General features: G+C 32.0%; 1 protein-coding gene across 1 annotated transcript in view; it reads right to left on the bottom strand.

The window, feature by feature from the left end:
* The window catches only part of LOC129228495 (dopamine D2-like receptor), a 118,934-nt gene that overhangs the window by 24,663 nt on the left and 71,940 nt on the right, over positions 1-22,331 (bottom strand). Inside the window, exon 3 of the mRNA XM_054863176.1 lies at positions 12,772-12,881. Within this exon, the coding sequence (XP_054719151.1) occupies positions 12,772-12,881 (110 nt within the window). The remainder of the gene's footprint in view (positions 1-12,771; positions 12,882-22,331) is intronic.

Consider the following 22,331-nt stretch of genomic DNA (forward strand, 5'->3'; position numbering starts at 1 on the left):
CGAAAAAAAATGTAAATCAACAGATAAAGTAACGTTTTACAAGAAAAATAATGACTGTGCCTAGAAAAAAATTAGAGCGTTATGAAGCATACGACTTACTGACTATAAATGTATAAATGTTTTGTATGATCTCCTTCTTCCAATAGCAGTTAGAAGTACAAAATGGGATTTTACGCAACAGATCGAAAGGTATGTGTGGGTGATTCTCCAAAATCCTAACAATATTATGTCACAAGAGCCTAGCACAGTGATTGTTTAACTTAGAATGATTTTCCTTTTTGTAATAGTTAGAAATACCTATTCCGATGCAATTCCATTCTTATTATTACAATCACTCATTTATTTTTGCCTACAAGTTTTTTTAACAACCAGATTTTTTTTCTTCTTTTTGTTGTTCAAACGAATCTTACAAAAAGAGATTTCTTGGTAACACATTTTTATAATTTTAATGTTGCTCGAATAAGTAAATGAAGTAATGAAGTAAATGAAGTATAGCAATTGTTTTCCTTTATTTATATTAAAATAATTGTCTATTATTGTGAGCATAAGATATTCAGAGAGAATAATATGGGAGCATGTATATAAAGGGACCGGGACTCGGAGAAATATTCATTAGTAGGGAGTGTCCGTTAAGAGATGTTTTACATAGATTCTGTTTTGTCATGTAATAAAACACTTAATGGTTTAAGTTACCATTATTTCTCTATTACTATAGTTAAATTTTTGATAACCTTCGATGAAACTTACTGCCTGTAACTCTCCTGGTGTGTGAGTTTTGAGTGGTGTAGCATTGTTCCCTCTTTATTTCCATTAATAAGTTTCTAACAAATAATAAGGGTTTTTTTTTTCAGATTTTTTGAAGCATTTTTATTTTTAACATTTTTGTGATTGGAAAATATCACATTTTTGGAAAATCACTTATGTGTTGATGCTATGCCTGCGATACGCAAGTTGCATGTAAGTTGTTAATAAACATTCACAATGGGCAATATTAACCCTGACAAAATCATCTTTCGAATAATTTTGTAGCTTTTTGTTTTTTACCAAACAAAATCCCATCGCCTCATGACTTTTTTGGCGAAGTATCAAGTTATTTTGACCAGTAATTTTTAAATTAGAAGGTTTTGAAATATTAATAATATTTACAATCACCGTGGATACTGTAAAACTACTTTAGTTGCTTTTTGTGCAGTAAGCAACATTTTTTTTCTTCAGGAAAGTAAGGATAGGAATTGAATTGTAAAATAACATTCCCCTCCCCCCATGTGGTAAACATAATTCTCTCTCTAAGATTCGAATGAATATTATTCCCAAGGATCACTGTAAAAACGATTCAGAAACGTTCCTGGAAAATAATGAGGAGTTGATAAGCCCAATTTCTGCCAGTATCATATCTTGCAAAAAACAAGAACGTTTTCCGCGAAAATTCAGCAACCTTCCTGAAACTATCCCTAGTAACCTTCTGAAAAGTTCAGAAATCTTACCGCTTAAAGCCAGTCGTGTCTCTGCAAATTAGAATAAACGTAGGACGGTATAATTAGCTTGTCACCTTCGAGATTTTTGAAGGAAGTCCAAAAGCAGTATTGCAAACATAACCAAAGCTAAAACAGAATTGCAAGTAAGTATCGATAATTTTACGCGCTTACAACTCGTGCAATGCTCAGTTGACCATATATATTTTCGCTCCTTTTATGAGCTTAATCAGTCTGGGCGAGCCGTAATCGAACTGAAGCCGACATACTTTATAAATACGCTCAGTTAATCTTTGAACTGGGAGCTAAAATATATATTTTACAACAATGAAAAGTCTGCATTCATGCAACTTGTAGCATTTCAGGAAAATTTTTGAGATGATACTTGATTTTTCCAATAAGTGGGTAAAAACTATTGAAATCCCGAAACGTAACAAGGAAATACTCAGTAACGTTTCAGATTTTTTACAGTGATGTTTACTATCATAAATACCTTTTAATTTTTCCTGTTACGAGTCGGACAAACTTAGAAATTCTTTAAAGGATGAAACAGTTGTTGCAAAAGAATATGAGAGATTATTTACAAATATAGACAAGAAGCTTGGTAAGAATTGCTAAAATGTCTGTAGCAATCAAGAAAACTTCCGCAATCACCGTAAACCCAAATGTAATACACGTATTTAAATTCAAATAAGCAAAATCCCTAGATTAAAATTGCAGCTATAACAGGCAACGGTCCTTACACGCTCTTAGCCGAGTCAAAAACCAGACGAAACTCCCATTGAAGCGGCTTCTCTTATAAAGCGTTGAATAAACTTTTCAATTTCCATTCAGAAATATAGTATTTTCTATTGAAGAATATTTTACTACTCAAGAGGTAAGATGCTATCCATTAATGACATTCCAAAAATGAAAAAAAAAAGTATCTTTATCGTTGAAAACATTCTTGAGAAATTAGTTTTTTTCCCGGTGAAAAGCATGATGAATTTCAAACGTGTATGTCAAAAATTAGAAAGCTGTATAAAGGAAGTAAATAGAAAAACCCACATCATTCAACGTTATGAAAAACTATTTTTTTAGACTGTACTGCTAAAGAACGAAACATAAAGATATGCTTTGCTTTTAGATTGTTAAAAAAAGTACGAATGTTTTTCTATATTTATTTATTTATTTATTTATTTTTTAGATTTTAGAATTGATTCTACATTAGTGCATTATTGCTGGCTATTCACGAAGATCCAATCATAGTAAAGTAGTCTAAAAATGAACTAAAAAGTGTAAAGACGGGAGAAGTATGCATAATTATGTTCGTGATATCCAGCTTTATTCCTTAAAAACCAAGGTTCTCAAAAAACAGCATTTTTACGAAGAAAAGTCAAGAGTTTCGACCACTGTCAGTGATTTTTGCACACAAGATGGTTAATTTTTGTGATTTTTATCCCATAGCACATCGATTAAAATTGTAATTTCAAACAAATTTTACGCTGAACGAAATTCTCGAAAACGCTTTTGTCTGAGAAATTGTCCATAAAGGAGTGTTGAAAGTACCTTAGTTGAAATACGCACTCATTTTTACAAGGTAAAGATATTTCCAAAAGAAATACTGGTGTCCAGTGGTCAAAAACTATCGTACTTATCTTTAGAAAACAAAGAAGACTCAGGCAAATACCTACCGCAGGTTGATGAGCGAAGCGGAGAGCAGCAGAGCTTCCTTTTTTACCAGGGTTGGCTTTCTGCCGGCAGAAACTAGTTTTTGCCGTGCCAGTGGCAGAAACTGGTTATAACCGGTAAAAACCGACAGAAACTGCCAAAAACTTAAAAGCGTCTTTAATAACCAAAGTAATTATTAAATGAGATTTGTTTAAGTTAACTAAAAAATGAAACTTCATTTCATCATTTTAAAAAATAAAATCCTATGCTAGTGCCCTTGATTAGGTTCAGATTGTCAAAATTCAGAAAGGAAATGCATTTTCTATTGTATGTCAGTAATTTGTTGTCATTTTGTGAGTTTTTGCCAGTTTCTGCCACAAATGTGGCAGAAATTTTGCCATGTAGGTTTTAACCGGCTTCTACCAGTGGTTTCAACCACCTCGGTAGAAACTTGCCAACCCTGTTTTTTACACTGTAAAAATATTCCGAAACGTTACTGGTAATATCCATGGTATGTTTCGATTTTTCACAGGTGCTTACCAATTTCCAGTGAAAATTAAGTGTTCTTGTCAAATCATTTCCTGAATTACTCCAAGTTACACAAATGCAGTCTTTTAGCTGTAGGGAAAAATATTTTTAGCTACCAGTTTGAAGATGAACAGAAATTATTTATTAAGTGCATTGGCTTAAAAGCACTTGGGGGTCCATCAAAATTGACTAAGCTCCCGTGAAAGCAAATAAATCTCAGGATTCCGTTGCATTGCAAGCCAAACCTGTTGCAATACCGCTTCTAGAGCTTTCCTGGTAAATCACTAAGGCGCCAAGCTGCCACTTAAGCTTTCTTTGAAGGTTCCAGAAACATGACTGACTTTAAACGAAGATATTTCTGTAACATCTAGAAATATTTAAGGATAAGTTCAGGAAGGTTTTTGAAATATATTTCAAATGTGTACTTTTATGATATTTCCTTTTTTATTACAGACATCCTTATATATTATTTCTGTAGCCTGTTTTTTGGTTTCTACGCCAGATTTTCCTCAACTCCCTTTCTTGATCGATTTCTTTGATTTACACTTTATTTTAAAGGTTATGGTGCTGGCTACTGACGAAAAATAGACCCATTGTCTAAAAATTGTTTTTTTCAGCCGAAAAACCTGTTTTAAAGAACCAGAATGAGGTTTTCGGTTAAACTTATAACTTTAACTTGCACTATGACCGACAGAGCTGAATAGCTTGATCGGCAGAGCGTTCTCCTCGTAACCAGGAGAATGAGCGTTCGGCCCCACGTCCGGACAATCTGCATCAAAAAATTAGAGAAATATCGCGCATTGCATGAAAACTTAATTAAGCGAATAATAAATATGAGGGAATAGAATAAATGGGAAAGAAACGCTCCTTGCTGTTATGAAAACTTGATGTGACTTTGTGCTGAACTACTTCTGAATTGTACGGAATTTTTTTTTTTCTTTTTTAAAGCTTTGGCTTTGGTAAGAAAATTAAAGCATAGTGTAAGCGAAAATATAAGTAACAGGTTTAAGATTTCAGACTACAATATAACTGTTTTTTGTTCAGAAAAAAAATAATAAAACGTATATTGAAACATATATTCTTCTAATGCGTTTTTGACTCTTTGTACAAAAAAAAAAAAAAAAAAAAAAAAACTACCTCAATTTGAAGGGTAAAATAGATATTTCTTCTTCTTTTTGCAAAAAAAAAAAAAAAGCTTATCACATTTTTACTACATTCGAAAAGCTACGCTTAAAATAGAGCATAGTTCAATTAATTTTGTATTTTAACCGTGCTGTTAAATGATGAACACGTGCTGCCATCTAAGTTATAACGGTTCAAGCAGCCTGCGGTAACGAATTGTAAAAAGTTTCAAAAAAATAAAAACATCTCTTCAATATCTTATCTTATATATTATTCCCTTCTCATTTTAAAACTTATCAGGCTGGCTAATGATGAAAAAACCTTGATGCAGGCTGTAGTTCTTATGCATTTTTTTTTTTTTTTTGCAAAGTTCTAATGCAGTTTTCCAATTTTTTACGTCGCTTTCGGCAAAAAAAAAAAAAAAAAAAAGCCTGTGTGTGTGTGTTCATATTTTAATAAAGCTTAAAAGCACTTGAATTAGTTGTTTGGTTAAATTGATAAGTTTTTTTTTTTTTTTTTTTTTTTGGTAGAGCGTTCGGCTATAAACTATATCAACTTCGGGCAAGCCTGGGCTCTCCGACATAATATCAAATTTATATTAGTATTACGCATTACATGTACTCATAACATACACATGAAATAAAATAAATGCAGTGGGAATGCTACTTGGTGTTTCGACTCCTTTATGTTAGGGGTCAGGCTACAGTTATCATTAAGATAAGTTGACTGTTAATCGAAGGGTGTTCTTCCTTTTTTTAAAGCTCTGACTACATCCAAATCACTCAGCATAATATAAACATAAAAAAGTATTAGATTTACCTAAAGGAAATCCTTTTTGTGCAGAAAAACATTTTCATTGTATGCTGAAATGTAGATGTTTCTAATAGCAGTGTTCAACCTTTTGTACAAATGAAAAAATACTACGCCAAATGAAAACTACGAGTTTCACCCAGTAAACCTTTGATTTTTTATTCGCGCAAATACGATATAAAGCATTAAAATTATTATCAACTTCATTAGCCAGAAATCATTTTCTACTCCTCTGCTTTCTGTTGAAAAAAAAAAACATTTTGTCTACGTTCGAAAAATTACACTTAAAAAACGGACTCAGTTCAACTGGTTTTGGTTTTGAATTTTAAGTGTTCGATTAAAAGAGAAACATGTGCGGGCATTTAAGCCGTAACGGTTAAGGCAATCTTCTATGTGAAATAGTTCAATATTCAAAGATAAAAACACTTATTTTCAATATAAATTATTACTTCTCTAGAATGCTTATTTCAATCGCTACGTGAGATCTTCGTCATTCTTTAATCAAATTCCATGCTTTACGAATGATTTTAAATTGTATCATGCTGGTTAATGACAAAATATAGAAGCATGATCTTATTATTATTATTATTTTTTTTTTTTTTTGGCAAAAAGCTTTTTTGCTGTTTTTTACTACGCATTCCTTCAATGAATAGCTTTCGAAAAGGAAGGCGCAATTGCTAGGTTTGTTGAGGTGTCAGGCTGTTAATCAGAATGGCGCCAATTCGAATCCGTGCCAATAAATATATCTTTAATGTTTCTTTTTTTCCCGTCAGATGCTCACATGGGCAGGACTGTATTTGCCACAACCTGTGTTTTTACATGCACAATTATTGCTTTTTCACGAGTCACTACTCAGCCACTTTTAATGATATTTATGTTTGCATTGAAAATATGTACGACCAAAAGGTGAGCGATGATCAAATTATCACAACGTTGTATTTAATGAGGTTTTGGTACTGATGTCTTTAAATTACATGCCTTCTTTTCTGCGCTTACTTGTTTTCGGTTCTTCTTCCTAATGTTCTTCCTTTGAAATTTTTAAAGAGCGAAATGCCTTATGAAACGATTCGAAGCACAGTGCGGAGTTCCGCACGGGTCGACTAGTAAAAAAATATTGTATGTATGTTCAAGTATTCACTCTCGAAGCAGAACTCGTTTAAATTTTGATTGCTTGTAATTTTCTTAACAAAGGAAATAACAAAGCAAGTACCCAAAATCGTGTTTCTGGTTTTAAATTATAAAATCTAAATATTTTAAAATTTCAAAGACGCATACAACTTTGAAATAACCACTTACAGCCATTCTAAAATTTAACATGTGAGCACATATGTTACATTTGAAACTGTCAGGATTGCCGTGATGTTATTAAATTCAGTGTCATCAAATACGCCGCAATATCTGATGCTCTGATTCTGGTTATTGAATCTGAACCACCCATTTTACTTCCGGCTGAAGAGCTTCTGATTTGATAGTTTGAAATCGCACTAAGTAGATACTTCAATCTAAACCTAACCACGTCGATTGACAAGATGACTGTCAGCTTTCTGATGAAACCAAAATAGCATAAATTAATACAAACAATAGTTTTAATCCATATCACATCTAGTGTTGTCATGTTTAGAATTTGATATCATTTTTGCTTGCGTAGTCATATTTCATTTGTTGGCTTCGCTCATAAAACGATCAAAAGATCTGCAATATTTGCTTATTGTAACCGAGTCTTCACAAAAAAGGGGGAAAATATCATACAAATCCTATAAAGGATAAATACATATTTTTTTTGCTAGTGTTTTATTTCGGTACAGTACCAAATGAGTTGTTTAACTTTCTTTAACTGCTTTATTATTTGTTTTGAGTTATTGTTTTACTGGAATTACTTATCGGCTCAAAAAAAAAAAAAAGATCACTCTATGCACTCCTGATTTCGAAATAAGTTTCCAGTTTTTCTGCACATTAAAAGACTCTATGTAGATGGTCAATCAGTTGATATAACTCAAAAAAGCAGCAATGTTAAAAATGTAGGTTTTACGCAATAGCAGTTTGAAAAAATTTAGTCTCAAAGATTACAATACGTGCAAAACCTAATAATGGGTGTTTACTGGTTGGTTTTTGATATCTAAATTAATTAATTATTAAGTTTCATTATTCAAGTTTTATTACTTCAAGTTTAAGCACGAAAATTTTTCTTTTAAATTACAGAATTTTAATGATATTTCATTATTGATTTTACCGTTTTGACATCCCCCCCCATCCACCAGTTATGTGTGCTAATTTTGTGTTAGTTTTGTGGCAAGAATGAGCGACAAACTTAGATTTTAAATCAATAGCTGGTATGTTTTGTACAAATTTTAAATTATGAAACTACCCTTGCTGAGATGCGATCTTTCGTTATTGTAGTCGCTTTTATTATTTTTGTTATTGGTACCTATTCCCCTGGTGTGGGAAAGACTACACCAGGTTCAAAAGGTTCCGACGCGCTAGATCCTGGTAAATAAGATCCTGCTCATCACACAACTGCCTCCATGAGGCGCCAGTACAAGCAAAAAGATGAGCAGGACTTCTAGAAAGGGAACCGGAACAATCTTCTCCCAGTTTAAATACCTTAAAGACTTTAAATGTCCACTACGGAATTGAGCCATGGCCGATTGAAGAGGGACCGAGGACCACTGCAAGAATTCGACAAACCAGGACTCATGGCTGCATACCAGTGGTGGGCCAGCGGAACGTGCCATTTCGAAAGAATTTGCTGTCTGGTCAAGGAGTGGGTTTCCGATGGTGTAAGCTCACAATAATTATCTTTCTCAAGATCATAACCATTTTTGTCAATTTTTGGCATCATTATTTTTATCTGCTTTAGTTTTAATTTGAGTTTAGCATTTCAAAAGTAAAAGTAAATTTGAGTTTCCGTCACAACATGCATAATTTATCACATGGGCGGATACAGATTACTGTTTTAGGAGGTTCATGGTGAAAAAACAATGACCCCCCTCCCTCCGCCATAAAAGAACATACGTTTTTTGGATTCGAAATTTTTCTGAAATTACATGGTGCCAATTAAAAGCTCCAAATCAGCCAGGAATAAGGTACCTAATAGGACACAAACGTTACTAATTAATTTTAAGAGCAATGAAAAGAACTAGTATTTCAAATATTTGCTTAAAAAATATGAATTGATAGTACGTTTACTTTAACTAAAGTCGTTTATATTTTATTCTTAAAGTGTTTGAACACATTATGGACCCATAATAATATTGTCAGCGGTTTGAGGGGGGAGGGGAGTTCATCTACCCTAACACCCTCTCCATGTACTCTAACCTGTGTTCTCACTATGACTCATGACTATCTTTCGACTAAATTCGGAATGTCAAAGGTATTTTCCAAGCAAGGACAACACAGCTGAAAGTTAATAGACATTTTATGAATCACAAATTTATTGTAAGCGCTTTAAGCGGGATTTCCTCGTTATAAACGAGTTATGCTCTTGTATATTTAGAACAGATCCAACCAAGTATTTATGATTTCCTCCCTAAATTCGGTTTCTTGTTAAATCAGGGCTAGTTATTAGCAATTTAACAATTATAGTATCACCTGGAGTGGGACTAAAAAAATATGTTGGTAACTTTACAGTTTCTCAAAAAATATATTTTTATTGTACATAAAAAGTAAAACCCTACTTATGAAGAATGAGAAATTTTTGTAAATGAAAATAAATAAAAGATTGAAAGTTTAAGCTTTGTAAGAAAAAAAATCAACTTTTTTATCTGTAGAAATTATCTACAGTTGCTCTGCCTAAATTATAACTTTTTGCGTCAATATTCAAGAAATTTCATTTTTATTGAATCAAATTTACAAATGCATTTTTAAATAATCGAAATTCATTTCTCTAAGAATGACTTCACTATCCCTAACAAATTATACGAGAGTTATTCATAGTTTGTCTCGTGAAATGTAAAATAATTAGAAGCTATAAGATGAAACACCAATAGTGGCCACTTCAAGTTTATTTATATACTTTGAAAAAGGAAATGAACAATATTTTTTTTGTTGATACTTAAACTATCATATTGTAACTATTATATTGAATCAATTTAATTCATCAGTTATTTGAATTTAAATTAAGTAATGAAAATTATTCGGATAGGAGCATGTCAGATGGCCACAACTGAAAATTTCAGATTTTGGAGTGGCCGTTAATGGATCAAATTTGAGTTTTGGGGGAAAATTGATAAAAAAATTTAACAAATTGAAATTCTGGCATTTTTATATCATGGGACAATTAAGAAAGATTTGGAATATAATACGCTCATTAAAATTCAAGAGAGGTAATTAATATTATACACCTAGAGTTAAAAAAAATTATTTCAGTGTGACCACTACTACTGTGTTTTAAACCTTAAAGTGGCTACTACTAGTGTTTTACCTTAGTTTTCTATATTATAATTCTATAAAACATTAAAGAAAATTTTCTTAGCGTTACGAAGGTTCTACGTAACTAGTTTGGAAATTCAAAACAATTATGAAATATTTAAAAATTTATACGATTAATCTCTGGCAAGTAACTCGATTGTTATATTTCTTACTTATAAATTTCTATTAATATTTCAAGCATTGCAATCTGCCATCAGAGGAAATTTTTATAATCACCAATTAAAATATGTCAAGATTCGCGAGATGAATAAATACATTTTTAAACGCAATTAAAAATAAAGACAATATTCAATCAAATTAAAAAATTAAAATCTTCTGTAAAAAAAATATATTTTTGATTCAAGCATGGAACTATTAATTTACTTTTTTCCTTAAACCAGAAAGTCCTGAAATAAATGAGAGAAAAAAACACCAAGTGCAAAAATGATGAAACTCAGAAAAAAATGTAGTTTTTGATTAACTTTAAAATTACTTACCATTTTCTACTTTAATCTGTTATTGCAATTTAGTATACTTTTACGTTTTTTGAATCCATAAATAGCATTTTAATTTAAAAATAATGTGTGACGGCTTTAGTTTGATTTTTACCCTCTTAGACGACAATTTTAAGTATGCATTTTTTATGCCATTTGCTGAAGAATTTCATATCGGATATTAAAGATGGTAAAAAATTAGAAACATTCTAATTAGGTAACTTCTGCAAAAAAAAAGCGAAGAAAAAATACATGGTTTTAGAAAAATTAATTGCACATGCTGCGATGAGATTAAGCTTTTGGAAGTTTAATTCCTTTTAAGATCAAGGTAGCGCTTTTTAAAATACAATAAAAATATAAGTAAAAATATATTAATGATAATATATTCATTAGAATTAAAGAAAATGTATTACTTTGTGTGGATATTAGTTAATGTAATTATTCCGACTTTACTATTAGTAAATAAGTCTGAACAATGTTGACAATGAAGTTCTTTTAGACAGCTGAATGTTGTGTTTTATTAAATGGATGTTGCAAATCTGTTCATAGTCCATTGTTACAAATATTTGCATAGCTTACGGACAATACACAATCTTATTGATCAGATAAATCATACATGTTTGCAAAAAGGTATTTATATATAAATTCATTCGGAAGTATTTCTTACTATCTAGTTAAATAATATAAGTTTCTGCAGTATAACAAATCTTGTACTTAAACCATTTAAATAAGTACGTTAAACTAAGTTAATTAAGATAAATTAATGTATGCGAATGGGGCATAAGTACATAGCCGATGAGAAACGCAGATAGCCAAAGTTTTTTCCTCACTTAAAAATTTTATATTTCATTGAAATTTTGAAAATAATTAGCTACGTTCATAAAGCTAAATAATTTGAGTTTAACTCGCATAACCTCAGTAGATAACTATTTTGCCTCTTACACGATTTATTTCTTACTTGTTTATCACTGACAGTTGAACCTGCCCACAAACCAAAATTCGTCAAAATGTCTCAAGATTTGGGAACTGTCAAAAGTATGGGCACTTGACAGTATTTAAAATTAGAGGCAGCGTCACAGTGCACTTGAAGATTTTGAAAAAAAATCCATGCATAGTTCAGCCACAATTTCTGGCACTGTACACGGTAAAAACGATTCAGAAACGTTCCTGGAAAATAATGGGCAGCTGATGTACCCAATTTCTGCCAGTAACATATCTTGCAGAATACAGGAACGTTTTCCGCTAAAATTTAGTAATATTCCTGAAATTATTCTTGAAACTTTCTGAAGAAATCAGTAATCTCCCCGGTTAAAGTCAGTCAAAAGAAACCTTACTTAGGTTCAATATTATGATAGCAGCGCCTTCTTGATTTACCAAGAATAAAGCCCCAGAAGCATTGTTGCAACTAGGACCAACGCTAAGCCAAAATTGCAAACACCTCTCGTGCTTGCAATGCTGCGGAACCCAGAGCCTTATTCGCTTCCTTTGGGAGCTTAAATCTAGACGGGCTATAATCAAACGAAACCGATACACTTAATATATGTACGCTCAGTTAATCTTAAAACTGGGAGCTAAAAGTATTTTTCACAAGAACGAGTGGTCTGCAGTCGTGCAAGTTAAAACAATTCAGAAAACCTTTTCACGTTGATGCTTGATTTTCTCAGGAAGTGGATAAAAACCATTGAAATCCCGCAATGTTACATTAAAATATTTAGTAACTTTTCGGAATTTGTTTACAATGTGGATGCCAACAACGCTAACTGTAAATTTTAAAAGTGTAACCATATTTCAGTTTCAAATTTTAATGGGTAGCTTTAACTGTTTTTTTCTCTTTCGTGTGAAATTGGTTTTCAGGAATACTTAGCAGTCGTTTGCAACCTTGACTTCCAGAAAAAGTTGAAGTTTTTCTACACCTAAAGCAGTTTTATGATTCCCAAAAATAATTCTTGCTTTCAGCCGGATTCACTCGTTTAGAGCGAGTTGTACTAACATTGACTTAACATTGCACTAAACAAGTATGTCAGATTCCTTCGCTAAATACAAGTTATAAGAAAGTTTGACTGTATATCTTTTCTCCACAACACCCCACCTCTTAATACATAATACTTATTGTTTAGAAATATAGCTATAGTTATATACCAAAATATGTTTTTTTTTATAACAGTATGAACATTACTGACTTTCAACTCTTTTTTGTTTGTATTATGCTTCTGTTAAACCGAAATTGAAAGTATTTTCAATCCTCTCAAGAACTTTGTGGTATAATTATATAATCAGATGTAACTTACCTGTCTACACTTATAGCAACAAGATTAAATATTGACGCTGAACTGCAGGTAACATCCACAGCAATATAAAAGTCACATAACGTATCACTTAATTCCCAATCTACGTTAACCTGTAAGAAAAAAGGACATATAAGACTCTTAAGCAACTTAAAAATACTAATACTCTGATTGGTATCTAGGTACACTACATCAATTTCAGATTTTATTTTTGTCGTAAATTTAATAACTTGAACTCATGAAAAATTTATAGTAAACCATATTATTTGCTTTTAAATTATCGTAATAAAAATATTGGATAGGCTTTGGGATAACAGTGGGTACTTCATATAAATCAAAACTGAATGTTAATTTCTTTAATTATTAGAAATATTTTTCTTGCACCATTATTCATCAACCAATACCCTAAAGAAAAATCAAATGACTGCAGTCCTATCAAAGTGTACAATCCTTGAGGTTTTTTTTTTTTTTAAATATTTATTTTAATCGGAGCCACTAAAATTTTGATAATTTTAAAGCGTTTTTGGCATAAAGTGGGACATTTTTCTAAATTCATTGTGTAGTTATCCCAAATTAATTTAATAGTAACTATTAAATCATCCCACCATTTAAGGAATTTTTGAGCCACGTCAGTGGGATGTAATATTAATTATTTTAATGAAAATAGTGCAACTTTGAAGTAGAAATTTAACTTTCTAAACTACGCTGCTCAAAAAGATTACGGGAGCACATGGTTTTAACAAAATTGGGAGAAATTTTTATCCGGAAACTATCTTCCAATAAAGTCTCCATGTTTTCTGAAAACATGAGAATAAAACGTAAACTTCGGAAGCAAATCAACATTTTTGTCGTCGAAAAGCAGAAAAAGGATACAAGTGCAGAAATCGCTATTTAGCAGAAGCCCATTTTTTGACTGAGCAATAAAAATCAACCATTTTTTTTTTATTCGAAATGCCACGACATCGTTATTTACCGGATTCCATGGCTTGACGTTTTATAGGGGGACTGGAATCCGGGAAAACACAAAGAACTGTACAGACGATGTTGGAAAGGCATACTTTCATGTTCGTTTCACTCTTCTATAGAAGTAAAGTTCCCAGTCAAAAGTTTTCTGCTTCTTTTTTGCAGTATTGCATCTAAGTACACAGGTAACCTCCTCTTTATGCCTTTTCAACACTGTAAAAAAATTCCGAAACGTTACTGGTTAATTCCGTGGAACTTTTCGGGATTTCAGAGGTTTTAACCTATTTCCCCGCAAAATCAAGTATCTTCACAAAAAAGTTTCCTGAATTGCTAAAAAATGCAGGAATGCACACTTTTCACTGGTGTGAAAAATATTTTTTGCTACCAGTTTAAAGGTTGACTGATCGTGTTTATTAAGAGTATCTGCTTTTGTTTAATTAGGGCGCGTCTGGGTTGACTAAGCTCCCAATGGGAGCAAATAAGTCACTGGATAGCAGGCAAGGGATATGGTTGGCTCTTGCTTGCAATTATTCGCGTAGCTTTGGCCGTGGTTGCGCTAATGCTTCTGGAACTTTCTTGGTAAACCAGGAAGGTTCTAATCAAATATATTAATTCTATTCAATTTTTGTAGTAGGTTCAAGACTGGCTTTAACAGGGGAGATTTCCTAGTATATCAGGAAAACGTTCTTGGTTTATCGGAACTTTTATCGGAAAACGTTCTTGGTTTTTGTAAGATATGGTACTGGTTGAAATTGGGCACATCAGCTGCCCATTATTTTCCAGGAACGTTTCTGAATCGTTTTTACAGTTAAGGCTACCTCATGACGGTTAATTCACTTTTGTGATTGCTCCCTTTATTGTTTTGAGCAACGTATTAAAGCAGCGTACCAAAGTTGTGTTTGATAGAAAACTTAAAATCTGAAACTTGCGAGATTTGAGGACTAAATTTTGAAGAACTTTATGTGTTTGTCAATAATTCAATGAATTAGCTCGAAACAGCAATTAAACAGAATGGAACCGACACTTCGAGTAAATAATGTGACGTGAAAAAGGACTGGAGCTTGTCAATGGTAAAGATATTTTTTCACGTATACCCTCATTTGTAAACCTCCATTTGATATTACAATTTATGTACTTCCATCTGATAGTATATCTACAACTACTCATGAAGAAAGATTAACAATTTAAAACGAGATAAAATCTTTTCGCAAAAAGATGCTCTTTGAAAATTGTTCTCAAACGGAATGATAAATAAAACTAATATAAAACTCCCTTCCAGATGCGATACAGCTCAAGCTATTTGGGGGGAAAATATACGATGAAACATCGTTTCAACCAATACCAATACAACGAAATATCTGTTACAGAAAAATAAAAATTTAGTCCCATCTGAAATGGCATTACATTGCTTCAATTACATTGGAACGTTGGGAATTTGTTACAACGAATAAAATTTGCGGTCCCATAAAGTTTACTGTAAAAGGGATTTCTCTGTATTTATGTATTAACAAAGCTTCGGTCAGAGAATTTTCACACAGCCTTTTTTTTTTTTTTTCATTTTAACTTTCCCTTTTTATTTTTTTCTCTTCTGAAGAAATTTGCTCCGCCTCTTTTTTCATATTTTGATCCAAATTGAACTTACCCCATAATGCAAACGTCTGCAATCTGTTTTTTTTTTTCTTAATCGCATTAAAAAAAATACTGAAAAAACAAGTAGGGGAATGTGGGCAACGTGAAATATCAGGAAAAGTGAAACGGTGAAATATTTATTCTGCTTTTATAATTACCTATTTGTTTATATTTTAACCCTGTAGTAGTCTCTTCCAGTCAAAAAAAGTAACAAGTAACCTCCGAAAATCAAAGAATATGATAGTAAAAGCAATTTTTAAAAAACGATAATCATACTGTTGTTAGTCAAAAATTATTTTTGTAATTCTAAAAATTAGAAATTAGCATTTAAAATATTTATTGAGACATGCTACTATTCGGTTCAGTAACTATGTACTTAATTTTGAGCTTACTTTTATTTTTAATGTTTCGTGCAATTAGTCAAGAGGATTTGGAGCAAAGTGGAGGGGGAAAAGTGACGAAGCTTATTTTGTTTATATATTTAATCCTTTATAAAATCACTTACGTATTCATTTATTAATTACTAGCTGCTCGTCACGACCTAGTTTTTGATTAAAAAAATCTATGTTATGCATCTATTGTAAAGGTATTTTTAAATTGGAAATGTTCTGAAATGAAGAAATATTCAGCAATTTATTGTGTTCCTCAAGAAAAAAAAAGTCTTGCCAAAAACAGGGATTATCTTTTAAATGTAACAAAAGCGCCCTCCTTCAGCTTTAATGTAAGCGTAAACTAGTACAAACAGAAATTAGTTATGAACGAAAAATTTACTCATACTTTCTACTTCTAAGACAACGTATTTCAAGGAGTTCATCTGAAGAAACATTATGAAGCGCGACGCAGTTTAAAACAAGTACGACGAAGCTAAGTGGCAACGAAAATGAAGACAAAAGCTTTCTTAACAAAACTGACATGAGTACTTAAATTTGAATGATAATTTTGATCCTGTTAACTGACAGTTAGAGATCGATGGTTATGGAGAAATTAAGGCGAAATCGACTTTTTGAGGGCAGTAATAGAATTCAAAGATAAAATAGTTTTGTGAAAACAAAGGATTAGCAGATGCAATGATAAATCAAACGCCTGTAGCAGCTTTTTGGAAACAAATGAAGTTTCTTCCATGGATTATGTGCGTAATTTGTCTACCCATAATGAAATAATCTAAGAGTTTAGATGCAGTTTACGATCTATATTAACGGTAATAAATCCCTAAAGACATTGGAATGTGTATTCTTAACGTCTCTTATACCTGATAATCTTTAAAAAGGAAATAAAATTTTCACTTCTATTTAAACAAGAGAACAACTACACTAATTGAAATACCAAAGAAACGCTTTCAAGAAGCTTGGAAGTTAATATTTATACGTATATGACTTAATGATTGCATTTAAAAGCGTGACTCTCTTTGTTTGTAAGCTCACTGGAATTTAGATTCTGTATTGATTTTTAATTAAATTGTATTTAAATTCCAACAAAATAGACGAAATTTACTTAAGAACGCACTTACGCACGTAAATATGTTCTAAAGGTTAAAGATATCTCGCTCTTCTTTTGTTGGATATTAAGCCCTACATGTAACTTGCTAGAAAATCATTCGATGTATTTACTATGATTAAGTGTAATGACAACGTTCTATGTATTGTCTGTGCGACGGAATATTAATTTTATGTTTATAATCATCGCGCGTTAAATCTAATCCGTACGGATGTTGTTGTTAATTTTAAAATGCATTCTAACTAATCTAGCTCTGTACAAAAATCGAATTTCTGAAGAACCAACTGTTGATGAATTGATTTAATTTTCAAAAGGAATCCATGTGTGCGCAAAAGCTACTTCCAATGTCCAATTTCGACATTTAAAAGGAAAATGAACTGTTCGTCTCTTTCTGGCTTATTACCTATATGATCCAAATCCATCAACATTCTTATTGCATTGTCAAAGCGATATTTCTTTCAGACATTATTATTTACTTTAAGCCCGTTCAAACTTGCGACGTGAACAAGTACCAAAAATGTACTACCTAAATGGAATAAAATGAATAAGAAAGCTATTAAATATTTTGTATTTAAATTAGAGAAGAACAGGTTCTGCCAGAATAATTCTCACACGTGAGTACTTTTTACATTTTGCACAAGTTCTGGAGAAATTAGAACTTTAGTGCTGCATTGTCAGAAGAAAACAATCAAGTTCTTATTTTGACTGATATGAGCTCTATTCAGACATTTTTTGTAAGTAGATGTCAGAAATCTCAGATGTTTAAAGCTTTTAGGTTCTCAAAAAGTACGTTTGTTTTTTCAACTTTCTTCCATAGATACATAAAAAAAGGTTTTGGATTCGTGAAAATTTTACAAATCATACGGATTTTTTACGTTTTGAGGTTTGCCGAGGCTTTATAGTTTATACTACTCTTAACAATGAATAGTTCTTACAAGTAACCCTATCCAAGTGTGAATCACGTATTGGAATAAAATTTTGCACGTCGATAAAACACTTAAAAATTAAGTAATTTTTTTTTTTTCAAATCGGCAACATAAACCTTTAACGGGATGAAATTTGACCCCTACACTGTAAAAAAATTCCGAAACGTTACTGGTATTTTCCGTGTAACGTCTCGGGATTTCACATGTTTTCACCTATGTCCCCGTAAAAACAAGTATCTTCACAAAAAAGTTTCCTGAATCGCTACAAGTTGCACGCGTGCAAACGTTTCACTGCTGTGGAAAATATTTTTAGCAACCAGTTTAAAGACTGAATGAGCGTGTTTATTAAGTGTATCGGCCTAAGCTTGCTCACGGCCTACGGCTTGTCCAGATTGACTAAACTCCCAATGAGAGCGAAAATGTCATTGGATAGCTACAGCTTTGCAAGGCAGGAATTGCATGCAAGAGATATACCTCGTTCCGTCTCGCATAGCCGTGGTCGCTCTGATTGTTATGGAGCCTTCTTGGTAAGTTAGGAAGGTTCTAATCAATTACACTAAACCTACTTAATTTTCTAGAAGGTTCTAGAGGACTAGAGTTCTAGAAGACTGTCTTCATAAAGTTTCAAGGTTAATTTCAGAAAGGTTACTGATTTTTAGAAGAAAGCGTTCCTGATTTTTCCAAGATATGTTACTGGAAGAAATTGGGCACATCAGCTGCCCATTATTTTCCAGGAACGTTCATGAATCGTTTTTACAGTGTAATTGTTGTATAATTGGGATATTAGACGGCACAATATCGTCGCTTCAGAACAACAGTAGGATATCTTAATGTTGTTTATGGGATTAGATATTTTACGGTTGCTCTGAGGCGTCAACGTAGACTTTTACTTTCAATTTTAATTACCGAAACTTACATAAGACTGAAAATTAAAATTAAAAAAAAAATGCCAACTAAAGTTTATGTTTTTCAGAATTTTTAAAAATACTATTTGTAGGGGTAAATCATCTTTCTCGATGTTACCCATTCTCGGTAAATGACCTTAGAACTTAAATCTAATTGGTCATGTTATGCATCAATAGAAAACTCGCTTCGTAATTTAGGTTCGTAATAGTTTTTGAAGTGTCATTATTCTACGATTAAGAGAGAAATTACAGTCATTTCACTAAAAAAAAAAAAAAAAAAATCCGAATCGTTTCTGATCATTTCTGTGGAATGTTTTGGGATTTCACAGATTTTTATGCACTTCCTGGGAATTCCGTCACTTGGTTAGAATTCCAGGAGAGTTAAATTCTTGGCACTTGCTTACAATTCTGTCTTAGCTTTGGTGTAATGTGTGCAATAATGTTTTGCGGCCTTCTCGGAAAATCAGGAAAGTGCCAAGCTATTATATTAAACCTACATGCTTACTCTGCAATATGTTTGTTGAATTGAAGAATTAACCGTCATTTAAAAGCTATTTCTATAAATTCTAGTCCATGATTTGCATTATTTTAAATTTTTATTACATGAGTATTACTTGCAAAAAAATTTAACAAATAAATAAATAAATAAAATAAAAATAAAATAAAATAAAATAAAAATAAAATAATAAACAATGAGAATATTTAAACCATAATTCAGAGTTTAATGTCTTAATCTTCTTAACATTGTTCGATTTAAGGAGCAGTTTAAATGTGCTGTGCTATGAGTTAGAGACAAATAAGTCTATTGGATACTCATTTCTCTCTTAGCCAAAATAATGTAGGTCATTTTGTTTCTCAATCTGAAGGAAAGTATTTTATATGATTGGTAGTGATATTTTTATTAGCAATTTGTCAAAAACAACAACCAATAAACATGATGTTCAAAACACGTCCAAATTACGCTTGATTACTCAATATATGAGTTTATCTACTTCAAGGATCAGTCGTAGATTGTTTTCTTGTTACGCTATTTTCTGTTTCTCGATAACAATTCCGAATGCCTTCCAAATCATATTTTTATTTTTGTGGATTTCATATTTCATTTCACTAGTGATTAGGTTAACTTTACCCGACATTTACTATGTTTTACAATTAAAAGATTAGTTTAGTTCCATCAGGGGCATCATTGTAGAAACAAATCCAGTATCATATAAACTGAAACATTTGCAGTAAAACATACAAATGTTTCAGTTTATATGATACATTTACACTGTAAAAAAATCCGAAATGTTACTGAGTGTTTTCGTGTAACGTTTCGGGATTTCAATGGTTTTTATCCACATCCTGGAAAAATCAAGTATCATGGTCAAAAGGTTTCCTGAATTGCTACAAGTTGCCAGACTTCTCACGATTGTGAAAAATATTTTTAGCTCCCAGTTTAAAGATTAACTGAGCGTATTTATAAAGTGTATCTGCGTCCTTTCGATTACGGCCCGATTGGACTGATTAAGGTCCCAAAGGGGACGAATAAGTCTACAGACCACGTAGCTTTGCAAGTAAATGAGCATACTGCTATTTACTTGCAACGCTGTCTTAGCTTTGGTCATGTTTGCAATACTGCTATTGAAACTTCCTTGATAAGTCAGGAAGGTGCCAAGCTATTATATTAGATCTACATAAGTAGTTTCTGAAGTCCCAGAGAAACGACTGGCTTTAATCGGGAAGATTTCTGAATTTTTTAAGAAGGATTCCAGGATAATTTTAGGAATGTTACTGAATTTTAGCGGAAAACGTTCCTGGTTTTTGCAAGATGTGTTACTGGCAGAAATTAGACGCATCAGCTGCCCATTATTTTTCAGGAACGTTTCTGAATCGTTTTTGCAGTGTACTACTTGTGCGTATAGTGTAATATTTGTTAAAAATATTATGCTTTAATATGTATAAGTTAACTTTAACGTATATTGACAATAATACTTTGGGCAGTGTCTTCGACACTCTTTCGTGTTGAAGAAAACTAATAATTAACTCATATTGAACGATGTTGATTATAGTTGTGTAGTGTTTGTGAGTGTATTTTTTGATTACGTTGTATGCAGTGGCGTACCTGACATGGGGGACAGTAATTTTTCGTGCCCCCCCCCCCCAACAAATGCAAAAAAAATGTAAACATGAAAACATGAAATTCATAGTTTTCAGAAACAATTACATTTGTGTTATAACGGAATTTTAAGTGGACCAATGTACAAAAGACAAATAAACATTATGAACGCTTTTTACATAACTTCCCTTAGACGAAAATGTACCGCCCGTCGAGAGGCCGAAAAATGTAAAGGTGTATGCATAAAATTGATGGTCCTTTAATTATTTCAAATGTATCTCAAACAAAGGGAAATGGGGTTCCACTTTTTTTGATATAAGAGGAAGTCGCTACTAGGCCTAAGTATTGACAATATCTACCTAGTTCTGAGTATAATGTTTACTGAATGATGTGAGAGGGATGAGGGGACCCAGGGAATCACCCCCCCCCTTCCGGAAAATTTTAAAATTTGTAGCCTTAAAAATGCCTTTTAGCTTCATATTTCCCAAAAACTTGCACTTCCGCTTTGGGTATCACCCCTGAAACAGGTGACACACAGGACGGACCCTCCTTCCATAGTGACGCCACTGGTTGTACGTGTAACATTGTTTTTCGTTTTAGTAAGTGTTATCTTATCTTTGAAAAAAAACAAATGGCCTATGAATTTAGTGAATCACAGTTAAATATATTTGTAAATATGTAATAAAGTAGCAATACAAACTACTACATTTAAGAATGTGTTATATTTTTTATTTGAAATTTTAAGAGAGCATAAAGTAAATTTGCAGGAATTTCATGTGCTTTTATGTCGGAATTGAACTTTGCTTAAACTAAACAAACAAAACAAAATACATAAGTTCATTGATAAACAGTTTCTTATATCGTAAATGATTTGAATTTTAGCAGTAACATGACATTTCAATCGTATTTTATATTTCCTCGGCTACGGTAAATACACATTTTTAGCAAGTTCCTTAGAAAGTATGTGCGAAAAATAATGCCAGAAAATATGTTTATTCAATATGTCAAAATGGAAACTGTTTACGTAACATATATATTTTCTCTTTGTTCAGTAAATGTCACAAAAACGAATTCGGAAAATGACGCAGTTTTTTACGGCGCAGTAAAAGGATTTGCTGTTAGATTCAGTCAATAAAAAGTCAATTTGTTTTTTGACCGTGAATGAACAAAGTTAAATATATTTTAGACTACAAATACCTTTCGCATAAAAAAATGAAATGGCTTAGATGTTACTGTTGGATATTGCAAAATATGAGGAGTATTTTTTTCTAAGTCCGAATTGTTGTAAAAGGTATACTAAGGTGAAAATAAAAGCTCTTTATTTTAAATGCTAAATATTTTAATATATCCAGCTGCTTTTCTACTTTGAGACTGTTCTTAACAATTAGAAATTTATCTATAGTGGCAAGTCTCTGCAATTGTCTGGCCAAACTACTGCTTTCCTAACCAGATTTTTGTTTGAGCGAAAATATGAAAATCAGAAGGAGTCAAGGCCAGAATATGATAGAGAGCCTGCATCATGAACGTCCCTCTTCAAAGTTTCGACAC

Source organism: Uloborus diversus, chromosome 8 (assembly GCF_026930045.1).
Source record: "Uloborus diversus isolate 005 chromosome 8, Udiv.v.3.1, whole genome shotgun sequence".
Taxonomy (NCBI): Eukaryota; Metazoa; Arthropoda; class Arachnida; order Araneae; family Uloboridae; genus Uloborus; species Uloborus diversus.